This window comes from Cyrtonyx montezumae, unplaced genomic scaffold (genome assembly GCF_038088225.1).
Source record: "Cyrtonyx montezumae isolate F1298 unplaced genomic scaffold, pur_monq_1.0 scaffold_3, whole genome shotgun sequence".
Taxonomy (NCBI): Eukaryota; Metazoa; Chordata; class Aves; order Galliformes; family Odontophoridae; genus Cyrtonyx; species Cyrtonyx montezumae.
In genome coordinates, this window is record NW_027072034.1 from 105,274,235 (window position 1) to 105,286,931 (window position 12,697).

Sequence of the window (12,697 nt, forward strand, 5' to 3'; positions counted from 1 at the left end):
TAAAGGTCTCTTTTAGCTTTCAGTTATAGATTTTACGCTTTCAGTTTCCATTCAGCTTTCCAAGAGCTGTTTTTGTTTTAAATTACCTTCTGTCCAACAATAACTCATCAGCCTCCTCATCTAGTGAGCACTTGCACATTCAAACAGTTTCAAAGCTTTCCAAACACTCTGTTTGTAACCAGTGCCAGAAGAAAAAAAATCCAATCTACTTAAAAAGCGAGTTTCTTCAAAAGGTTTCCATTTTCAACATGAATCAATAAATACTTACTTTCTCCAGTCAGATCTAATGGAGAATGAAACGACAAAACTTCATTTGCCAGGGATGGCATTTCAGTGGCAACACATTGACTTGGCAGCAAACACTGGCATGGTTTGGGAATTCGTAAACCAAAGAACATAAATGCTAAGTAGCTGAGCAGGAGTGAAAGAAAATCAAATCTACCCTACTCCAAAATAGCCTTCAGAAACTTTATTTCTTTGGACACTGTTAACAAAGGAGCATCATCACACAAGGTGTAACGGGGAGGGGAAGCAGATCTGGAAGGGGAATGGCTGCATATGCAATTGCATTGAGTAAGAATTATTTCTTGGTTGGATTTTTTTTTTTTTACCAAGAAAAAATGCTGTTTCTTGACAGCTGTGTAAATAGCATGATCAGGAGTTAATGTCTTTACTTCTGCGCAGGCATCATTGCAGCAGATTGCCTCCTTATCCTTGTGAGATTTCACAGATTCAGGAGATCATAGAATCACAGAATGGCTTAGGTTGTAAGGGACCTTAAATCCCATCCAGTTCCAATCCTCTGCTGTGGGCAGGGTTGTCACCCAGAGCCCCATCCAAACTGGCCTCGAACGCTTCATCCACAACCTCTCTGGGCAGCCTGTTCCAGCGCCTCACCACCCTCTGAGTAAAGAATTTTCTCCTAACATTTACCCTAAGTCTCCCATCTTTTAGTATTAAAGCCATTCCCCCTTGTCCTGTCACTGTCAGACTGTGTAAAGTCAGTTCTCCTCCACTTTAAAAGCTCCCTTCAAGTACTGGAAGGCCGCCATGAGGTCTCCCTGGAGTCTTCTCTTCTCCAAGTCAAACAAGTCCAGCTCCCTCAGTCTGTCTTCATAAAGGAGGTGCTCCAGCCCTCTGATCATTTTTGTGGCCCTCCTCTGGACCCACTCCAACAGCTCCAGATTTTCCTGTGCTAGGGACCCCAGGTCAGGACACAATTAGATGATTTTTATCATCAAATGAGAAGTGATGGGATGCAGATATTGGGTGTAATAAAAGACTGATTGAACTATCCCTGAATTAAGAGCATGTTTGATTGGCTTGTTTTGTGGGGGACTTTTTTTCCCTGCCCTGTCTCCCTTTGCCTGCTCATTTATTGGTGGTGCCATCACTTCCTGAACAGGGCCACTCAGCAGTTGCCTCTTCCAGCTCCCTTTGGTTACAGCCTTGGCTTTTCACCTCAAATTCCCCTCAGCCACTGTTCCCCTGCGAGCAGCTGCTGTCTTTACAGCCAGAAGCTCTTCTTCCTCCAAAGGTATACATCCCCATCTGCAAGCTTGGCTGTTGCTATTCTGTTAGCTCTTCTGGGATCTATGATCTGAATAATGGGGAAAGAGGAGTGAAGGGAGAAGGGGATAACGGGAAGAGGGGTAGCAGGAAAAAGAGAAAGACCAAAAGAGATAGAGAATCCCATTTGAAGATTCACAATGATATCATACAACGTTGAGCTCATGGGAAATGAATCTCCATTCTCTGCATCTGACCCTTTCTTTTCCATCTGTACACAGTTCTCCCAGATGGAGAGTGGAGATGTCCAGTGAACTGGGGCAGGTTCCAAAGACAAGATGTGTGAAGTTCTTATTTGGCATACATGAACACAACAAGAGGCTTCTCTTAATTCTCTCTTACAAAAATTTTCTCCCTTTTTCTCCTCAGTAATGGCTTTTGCCCAGTTTTCTCAAACGTCCGAAAACTCATTGAAATCCCAATCCAGTAAACACTCATGAGGAACAACTGCCAGGGCTCCCCCCACCTCCCTTCTCCCTGGTCAGTCTTCCCTTGGATCCACCATTCTGAAATCTCGGATGCTCCACGAAAACCAAAACCATCCAGAAATCCACCAGAGGAGACGCACTGTCTCAGACCTGACGGCTTTCTTCACGCTTCTGTAGTTGCCTCAGTCTTGGGCCACAAACACAGCATGGATGGTGTAGTGGACAATCACATTGCAATGTTTTACATTTTTCTTTTTCTTAAAAAAAATAAAAGAAGAAGAGGGAAGAAAATGTTATACACACAATTATCACAGCATTTTCAGAAGGCCTTCTACTGCATTTGCATTAGCAGTTCAGCCTCAGTTGTAAGCCTGGATGTAAGGCAGCTGGAAGATTAAAACCGTATTGTTGGAGAGTCTGCTGAGACATCCTCATGTTGGATTTTGCTGTTGTTGTTGTTGTTTGTTTTCTGTTTTTATTTCATACGATCCTTATTTTAAATTGTTTTTGTCTGTTTGCTTCTTTCTAAAGTTTGGCAGGAAAGAGAAAACGCTTTCTTGCTTTTCCTCACCTCTTCTGTCCTTTTGTTTTCTGTATTTTAAAAAGAAAAGAAGAAAAAAGAAAAAGAAAAAAGAAGAAAAGAGAAAAAAGAAAAGAGAAAAAAGAAAATGGAAAAAAGAAAAAGGAGAAAATCCAAACAACAACAAAAATATATAAATATATATATATAAATAATAACAATATGAACAAAACAGCAACAGTGTAGGTTCTTTTTCATTTTGTTTCCAGAATGAAAAGAAAGTGTGTGGGTTTCTGATAACGGCCTTGAGAAGTTGCATTGTAGAGGTGGCTCAAATACTTGATTTGTTAATTTGCTTGCTGTTTGCATTTTCCTTTCTAACTGTAATGGACAGGCTTTTTGCCCCCGCTCCCAGCCCTCCATGTGCTGTACAGACTGGTTGCAGATCCCCCACCCGGACCCCTCTCTCCCTTCCCAGGTGGCAGCTGGTAGGTGCAGTAGTATGTTCATTCGACCTCTAAGGTATGATGCTGAAGTTAAGAGTTGGATGGAATAGCCATGTGAAAGAAAAGCTTTCCCATCTTGGTGAGAAAGAACGAAGCAACACAGAGTCCAGTGGAGATGTGAGTGCCGTGTGGACTCAGCTCTACCTTGGCACTGGCGTTAATTTGAGATTATATATATTTTCAATTATATATACATATATATGCATGTATAGGTATACATAGACATATATATATATATGTGTGTGTGTGTATTTGTTGTTGGCTATTTTTTTAGCATACTGTCCCATTCTCAGGTCTAGATTTGGGGCAGTTGGTCCTGGGGACAGGTTGGACAGAAGGGGCCAGAGTGCAGAAGAAGCCAGAGATAAGAGTGAGGCCCAGGCCCCCCCATGCACAGAACATGGACCAGCCATAGCCATGGCTGATGTCGTCGGGAAGTCCGTACAGGTAGCGGGGGTAGCGGGAGAGCTCGAAGTTGATTCCAGCCACACACGTGCACAGTGAAATGATGCAGAAGGTTCCTGGAGGAGAGCGGGGAGGGGAGAAAGAGAGAGGAAAAAAATACAGAGAAGTTAGAAGAGTGAGAGACATGTCACTTTCCTAGCTGCCATGAGTTGGTGCAATCAGTAAGGATACGCCTAAGGGAAGATGCTCGTACAGAAAGTGGCTTAGTCTAGCCATGGGAAATGAACCGGGTGTCTCCTGAGCCTCAAATATTGATTTGATGCTGAATAGAGTTGTATGGAGAAACCTGAGCTGGAGTGGTTTTTTTGTCATTATGAGCACCCCCTTGTAAACCGGAATGCTTCACAAAACCATTGATTTTGATGGAATTTTGCTTTAGACAAATACGGAGTGAATAGTCACATTTCAGTACTTTTTAGAGGAAAAAGACTCAGTTCTTGTTTAAATTTAGTTTTTCAGTTATGTATTTTATAGAAGAAAATATTACAAAATACTTGACATTTTGGTTACATTGAAATATACATTAGAAATGCCCTGGGGAGGTTTTTTTGTGATTCCTCTTACATTGAAATCTAAAATGTTCCACTATGCTTGCCCTTTTAAAATGCCACTTTTAAAATCTTAAAATCCCTCACAAAATTTGGATTTTATCCTCTGCATGACTCCAGTCCCGTTCCAGATGCCCTTTGCAGTACTGGGAAACTCTTCAGAATATCCTGTTCTTGTTTTCCATCTCTGCAGCACTATTTCATTTCTTCCCAAAAGCACTGTGAGGACAGGCTTCACAACTCTGTCAGATGTTAAGTGTTTTGGAAAGCCACACACATCAGATGAGGCTGAACCTTAGCCCACCCAGATGAGTCTAACTGTGATCTTTGGCCTCCAGCTTCATCACAGTTAAACTCTGTGCTCCTGAAATGTCACCGTTGCCACCTACACACCAAATAATGGATAGCTGCAGACTCTGTGTGCTCATCTCAAGAGATAACACCCACAGTCCACACAAAGTTGGTAGTTTGTTTCTCCTCTCTAATTCCTCCCTGTGCAGTCCTCTCTGAATTGTCCGCAAGGAACCTGAAAGGTGATATGCAGTACACGTGATAGAGTGACTCACGTGGTCGGCCTGCTGCTCGTGCACAGCCCTGTGGCACCTGTGTGTGCTACCTGCAAATCATGTCCTATGTCACACCTCTGCTTACCAGCAGGGCAGCTGAAGAATCTAGTATTCCTGTCCCTAAGATAGCAAAATGCCTGAAATCATTCACAGCTTGCCTGGTTTTAAACATCAAACTCTTTACTTCTCGTACCTTTGCCTTCTTCTGTCCCCTCCTTTCCTCTGCTCCTGAGTTTTTTTCCTGCAATTTTTGTGTCTCTACTGCTTTGCTCTTTTTAGTTGCAGTTACACTGAAGAAATGGATTTCCATTTCACACAGATAAGATTGTGTGTTGAATTCCTCTGGAATTAGGCTCAGAACTGAGGACATTTGTAGGAAAATATATACCACCAAAAGCATTTGGACTTCCCATCATACAAATCTCTCCTATTTAGCAGGTACACCTTAAAACTCTAGAATCTCCATGCAAAATGCCATCATGGATGAGCTATGAGCTGACTGCCACATCACTCTGTTATCCCCTCCAACCACTGCCTCCCTCATCTGTTCGGACAGTCGTTTCTCTTCCTACGTGTTTGCTACTTGCCACTTGATGATAGCCACTGTTGTAAAGCACAGGGAATACTGGAACTCTGGGTTCCTCCCCTTATGATATATATGGCTGCCAGACAGCCCAGTGAGTACCACTCATAAGCTTTCATATTATGATAATGCCACAGGGCACCAGTCTGGACAAAGAGCTGCTGTGGTAGATACTATGCTGTAATGGAGGCAGCCTTCTTACCCCAGCACTCCTGCACTACTGAAAAGTACAGAGCAATGGGTCCTCACTCCCAGAATCCTTTACTCAAGAATCATGTTTGATCAGAGTAAAACTCCTTCTGTTCTTTACCATGTCACTTAGGTTATCCAGGAACATGAAGCTGTCTGCCAAGAACACGACTGTCCTTGTGTGACACATCAACATGACTAGTACACTGTGGAGAAAAAGGATCTCTCAGAGCTGCTATGCTCAAAACCCAGCTCCACGGCTTGTTTCAAAGAGTTAGAAAATGACATGAAAGGCCTCTCTTTTCTAGCAAGAACATGATAATTTCAGTTCTCTTGAAATACAAGACTGTTAAGAAAGGTGGGTGGGAAAATCTGTGCGGCCAGACTGAAACTGCATTTGGAAAGTACAAAAGGGAAGAAAATAACTTCAGATTACAAATGCTCCCTGTGCTTTCGTGCTTTGTCTTGGCTATTTTGATTACAAGCTCTTCAGTACATGGAGTGTTTTGTACCCGTTACATTTGTACAGTGCCCCAACCTTTTGGCACTCCACCTTGCTGGGGGTACTCTGCCCCTTAACAAATGAACAACGAAGTGGAACAAGGGACAGAAAACAAAGCTTATCACAAACACGAGATTTCTTTTATTAAAAAATGGCTGCTGCTCCCATCCTGCCCCTGTACTAGAGAAAGTTCAAATCCCATGACAATAAATAGTGACCATCCTACACAACATCAGAGGATGTGCGGAGTGGCTCTCAGCCATTCACCCCCTGTGCTTCTGCAGGATGCCTTGCACAGCACTATGGGTATAGATTTATCAGCCTCTCTTGCACTATTCGTTGCAGACATTAAACTGCCATTTTATACCATCTAGAGTAATTCTTACGGACATTATATGAATCCTATGTGTTGTTTGTGTGCAGCCAGCCAAGGAAGCTCCCACTTGTAGTTAAGCTGGCTTCTCACCAGGAGGGTTAATGACAAAAACTGACTACAGTTACAACCTCGTGACTGCTCATGATCTTTTCCTCTTGAACTGGCAACTGTAGCACAAAAGATCATCTTTCCAGACATTACTAGTGTAGGCCATCATAGAAAAACAGTCATGGGTGGAAGAGATGATGAAGCAGAGTTTGCCCTTGGACAGCTTCTGCTAGTGCAGATATGACACCTAGCTTGAATGGCAGGAGGAGGAAGTCTGCCACTCTTGCCACGTCACTGCCTGCACTGTGGACGTGGCGCCAGGATTGCAGCAGCTCCCGAACTTCCCCAACTGTAAGATTATTTCTCTCCCCAGAAAATAAACAAAGCCCTTATTGGGTTTCCTGGTGGGTTCTTGCAGACAGTGAGGTACAAACATGCCAGATTCACAGGCAGCAGCAGCAGTGCAAGCTTGTCTTTGTCAGAAACGCTGCTCACAACTCTGGCCCAACAGTTGATGGGACATGGCTGGAGGGCTGAAGCTTGGTGCTGGGACTGTGGCATTCTACAGTGTCAATGACAGGAGGTAATAAAAGCTTACTAGGGATGTGCTGGTAAGTGAGCTGGGCTGGGAAGATAAAGCCCATCTCCTCCAGCAGCTGGGGAGAGCAGAGCACGACAAGTTCTTTGTGACGGGATTTACGTGTTATCATCCTAACTGAAGCACTAATGAATGAGACAAGGCAACAAGAGCATTTTTGAGAAAGGAAATTCACATCATTGCAAAATGCTACAGACAGGTGAAGGATGAAATTCCACGTAAGGCCACATCTGCACTACAGAAAACGCTGTTTGACATGTAGTCAAGCCTCCATCTTGATTCCTCATCAGCCAGCTACCTTTCTTTCTGGTTCAGTGCTTGTCCTGCTAACAGAGCACCCGAGCTACTAAATACCTCATGGTTGGTGATCTTGTGCTGTTCCTTTTTCCTTACTACGGAGGAATTATATAAAACATACTGAATGTCTCTTCCATTAAGACTGGATATTTGTGCAGGGCAGATATGATCTTTTTTTTTCTTATTTCTTTTCTCTGCAATGGATGTCTACAACATTAGGATCCTCTAACTTCAGTCCTTTAGTTTCCACAATCAGGCAAATGACAAATGTTAGTTGTATCACTCTGTTCTCTTCTGCAAGACTTCATGGCAAATGCACAGGTTAGTGGCCACTGCCAAGCTCAGCCTCCTGTCAGCTGAGCTCATGACTCCCATCTGACGCTCCCATTTTGGAGAGAGTTTGCTCAAGGCAGGGGTAGGGCTGTGGATCCCTGCCACTGGAAAGGGCTGTTCGTGGGATGGCTCCTGCCATCTTCACTGCAGGAGCAGACACGGTCAGGAGAGTGATGGCTGGGAAAGGAAATATAATCTCTGATCAAAACCTAATTTGGAGTGGACTGTGAGCAAGAGCCCTTTTCCGTAGCTGCTTTTAAGCATGATTTTAGCAAACAGCTGTGGGGCTCTGCAAGGAATTTTATTTTTATTTGGTAATCATCCATTTTCTTTCCAACCAGCCTGGTAGTGTGAGGAGCTGTGCTGTCTCTGTTCACAGTTTTCAAACCCCACCTTTGGGGGAGAACAGGACCGCCTGTAAATTAATTGGCTATGCTACACTGAAGTGATTTAAATACAAGCAGATTCAAACCATCTGTACCAAACATGTTTGGATTTTGTCTCTCACTAGTGTCCCCAAAACCATTTTAGAAGCCATGTCCTTTGCCCACAGACCACAGCTCTGCTTCCAGAGCAAGAGAGCTTGACTGGCTTTGCAGGGTGTGTCCTTCTTAGCTATACTGCAAATGAAAGTGAGCCTGCCAGAATACTGCTTTCCATACTGGTTGTGTCCCTGGGGGATGGGTTGTGCCATGCGACCTTGGCATGGCCCTGTCCCAAGGCCATAATTCCCTCATGTTGCTGGCACACAAACAGAACCCAATAGCCAGGGCAACATCTGAACACTCCTACCTCTAGCACTGGGGATGAGATCTCTGACTGTAGTTGCATCCACTCCTTCAGCTGGCAGGTGTTCTGCAATACGATGGTGATCATAAAGGCAATCCTAATCTTTAAACCACCATCAGAGGCTGTTTCAGGCAACTGCCTCTCTTGGCTTGGTAAAGGATTGGGTAATTTTAATATTCCTACAGTTTCATATCTGGAGAGTGAAGAAAAATCACCAAATTGAAATACAAGTGCACTTCAGTACATCATCTGGGGAAAGGAAGGAAGAATGGAAGGAAGAAAGGGAGGAAGGGAGGAAGGGAGGGAAGGGAAGGAAGGGAGGGAAGGGAAGGAAGGGAAAGGAAAGGAAGAAAGGGAAAGGAAGGGAAGGAAGGGAAAGGAAGGGAAGGAAAAAAGGAAGGGAGGAAGGAAAAAAGGAAGGGAGGAAAAGGAAGGAAGGAAAATGAAATCCTGCTTCCTAGATCTTCACATCTTCAGGATACATCACTAACGTGAAGTCAAGGGCGATCCACAAGCCAGTAATGGAAATGCTTCTGGCCTCAAGCCCACCTTTGAGACCCCTGTCTCTGTGGCAGCACAAATCATTTTTATTATTAATGAGAAAGCATTTTTTCCATGTCTGTCTGAGAGACACACAATCTCTCCCTTCTCCAACACCAGGCAGAAATGACTCATCTCATGAGCTAACAGAGCTGTCTGATGTACGAAGTAACCAATAAAAAAAAAACCAACAACCCAACAATGGATTCCTTTTCCCTATTTTTTTTTTCCAGGGACAGAAATGTCAAGTACTATTTACAAACACTAGCAGATATAAAGGGAAACACAAAGGTATGGATTTTAGGATGCCCTCTGAAACCAACTGATTCTCAAATACATGTGAGTCTCCTCATTTTCTCTTGGCTGCTGTTGATGGCAATGTGTGGCTACTAATGCCTTTGGAAGGAGTGTTGTTTATTTAATTATCATCACTTTTTTATTGTAGGGTTATAGGAAAAAGATCTCACGAGTGAAGCAACACTATTTTCAGTTTCTCTGTGCCCTGCTAGTTTTATCGTTTTCAAGGTACATGAAACAAACAAATAAAATGGGGTCTAATCCTAAAGTGTGGAGTGTGTGCCATTAGCTATTTAAATTATATCACAATCAAATGAAATTATTAAAGAATAAACCGAATTCCCTCCCAGCACAGTGATGACAAAAGCCTTTTGGAGGGAGCAGCTTTGCAGTAAACTCCTTCTGTGCACGGATTAAACGCCTCAGCAGCACACAGCTCTTGAGAACACTTTATTGCTCTGCATGTACATGCACAGAATATAAATTATTGCTTAATTATGTACTGTTCCAGCAGAAGCAGCTTGCAGCATCACCGGTAGGTTGCAGAATAGCAAGGGGCTCACTGGGAAATTGCCCTTATAAAAAAGCTGAGATGGAAGCCAAAGTCTGACTGGGTGATGGAGATTCAGTGCCATGTCCTTATGAGACCATAAACCCACCTTGGTTGGAACCTAATACATTTTTATTTTATGTTAAGAACCAGAGTAAAATGCAGGGTCTATAGAGGGGCTGTGCTATTGCATTACAGTCCATGTTAGAATGCTGTTTCCATTTGGCCTTTGGCCTCCTGCCTCAAAATGTACCCACGGCACCTGTGCCCCACACGTGAGAGCTGAGAGCCTGCTGTTGGTGGCTTCAGCAGCAGCCCCTGTCTATTGGATTGCTGCTGCACAAGCTGTAATGCATTCTGGCATCAGGGAACTATGCACCCTCCATCAAGACTGCATACACTCAGTGGGCACGACCCTTAGGTTGGTGTAAGTCAGAGTAGAATATGGCAAGACATTACAGCAGCTAAGAGCTGAGCTTCAGTTAACTGTCGCTCCAACAGTCAGTCTACATTTTGCATGCTACACACTCCTCAGATTTGCTCATGGAGACATTTCTGCGACAAACAGCCCATGGCACTGCACCAGGAGTGGATGCCCACACTGTGTGCCACTTCAGCCAGCAACAGCCAGGAGAGAGCAAGTATCCTCTGAAGTTATAAGCCAGTACATAAGGCAAAAGCAACACCATGTAGCTAACAGCACATTGTTTTGATAAAATGTACTAGGGGAAAAGAGGGAACCTGATCAAAGCCTGAGCTGAACAACCCTGTAATTACTTTAGCAACAGTGATGCCTATGACCTGCCTGAGCTAACCTAGCAATAATAAAGTGACTTGAAAGTAGCCATTAAGCAAACATAATGGCTCGTGAACTTGCAGCCACAACAGAGGAGGCAGCAAAAACTGTGCCAGTTGTAGCAGTGGGATGTTATTCAGAGCTGTGGGATGCTATACAGTACTTTACTGGTGGCAAGAGAGAGAGAAGAGAAGAGGCTCTCTTAATGTCAAAATAATGAAACATCCTAATCAAAAGTTAGTGAAGTTATTGCATCCCTTTGCTGGCAAGCACCGTGCTTGGTGAAATGCAGGAACTGCCAGAGGGCTGCTGCATCCCCTGCAGTATGTGCATCCTAGGACTGCCCAGGAAGAGATGCTTCATCATGCTCTGAGGCTAAAAGACCAAAGGCTGAGCCAATTCAGGTGAATCCTCTTTATTTCCGATATGCCTGATGTCAAGACATGTAAGTTCAGTACCAAACTGTATGGCAGAGAGGTGCTTCGCAGCCTCAGCCTTTGCCAGAGCTGAAAACATGTAAGATCAGTGTTGGGCTTGCTTCATCACAGGGCATCTCCCATAGCACAGGGAATCCATGCACCACTTTCCAATCAGTCTTTCAGCAACCAGGTCATCCTGCCTCTCTCCAAGGATGGTCTTTTTCCTCCAGTCAGAAAAAATGAATGTCTCTCAGAGGGCTTCGGTTGGCAAAACCTTCCTTTTGTGGGAAATTTTAAACAGCTTGAAAGTCTTCAGAATTACTCTTTGCAGGTGAGGGACACAGCTACTGAAATATAATAGCCCCAAGTAAAAATAAGATTTAATTGTTTGGCCAGCCAAGAGCACAAGACACAGGCCAGCCTTATGAAGTTCAGATAATTTACATGAATGCTCTCAAACAACAAAACTACTCCCTCCCTCTGTGCTGCCTTGAAGGACTTCAGGGCATGGAAGATGCTGAAATCTTCTTTGCAGTCGCAGCGTCTGAGGCACACACAGGTACACAGGGGTGACTCCTCTCTGTTACCGCTGAAGAGCTGAAGCAGTGCACGTGGGCTGGAAAACAAGGTTCTGCTCATCCACTTTCTGCCTAATCTGGCTGCTTCTCTGTGAAATTTCCAGTAGCCAGATGAACTTCTCCGTCCAGACAGATTAGATCAAGCGAGCGTAGCAGTGATTTGTCCAAGGGGAGTGTTGTTTTTGCAAGTTGACAAACCAAGGAGCCAATGAGATTTGCTACACAAACAAATTCATTCACCTCTCTCTCTGCACAGAATTCTTCCTGACCAGGAAGTCATGCCAGCACTGCTCTTCCTTCTGTTGCCTATACAGTCTCCTTTCCTCTTTGATGCCAAGCATGCAGAAAGACTCAGGAGATATATTTTTTTAAAAACAAAACAACAAAACCAAGTGATAAATGCCACTTTTGTTTTCATTGCCTACCTTTGGCCTTGAAGCATCACGCTGTTGGAATTCAGAAGCCAGCAGCAGATCAAAGACCTGGTGATGCTATTAAGGGGTAAGGAACAACCACAGAATTTTAAAATAACACATAACCTGTTTTCCAGGACTGGGTGGGTGGGAATGTCTTTTGTATTCCTATTGGTTCTGTCTTCCCTACCTTATTTCTGCTTTAATTCATCTTCTGTCAGCTTCCCCGAAGACCTCCTGACATCCCTGAGAAGCAAACCAGATTGCATGCCCAATAAAAAACCACCCTAGGCTTTTTGTTCTCATAACTCTAGATGGTACTGACTATTCTATCAGTAGCTCCTGTCCTGGTGAGAAATTACAAGTCAGCAGAGACGACTTTTAAAACAATGAAAACAGGAATGGGAATCGTTCTTTTTGCTGAAAAGCCCAAGTGAGGTGACTCCTCACATTCCTGCCTGCTAGGTTCAGGGTGGCTCAACAATTCGAAGTAAGAGTGAAAAACAGTGATTTTATAAATGTGCACGCACTGCTTGCCCTGCCTTCTGATCCAGATTATCAGACCTCTGCACCTCATTTACTAAGCTTTTCCCCTCTTTCTCCCAAATGCCAATGTACTCCTGCATAAAGTTGCCAAAATTGCTTGTGCTGCTATTCCCTTCCCACGGTGTGAGCATGCATCCAGGAGAATCAGAAATGAGCCACAGGAAAAAATCCAACATACTCAAAGGCTGATTTTGAAGTCAGATGGTAATGTTCCCACAGAGATCAAATGCTATGGAGTTGA

The 12,697-nt window shown here is 43.8% G+C and overlaps 1 protein-coding gene across 1 annotated transcript in view; it reads right to left on the bottom strand.

Annotated features, from left to right (window-relative positions):
- Positions 1–3,284: 3,284 nt before the first annotated feature.
- Positions 3,285–12,697, bottom strand: part of TMEM178B (transmembrane protein 178B) — a 198,425-nt gene continuing 189,012 nt past the window's right edge. Inside the window, exon 4 of the mRNA XM_065742710.1 lies at positions 3,285–3,544. Coding sequence (XP_065598782.1) covers positions 3,294–3,544 — 251 coding nt within the window. The 3' untranslated portion in view covers positions 3,285–3,293. The remainder of the gene's footprint in view (positions 3,545–12,697) is intronic.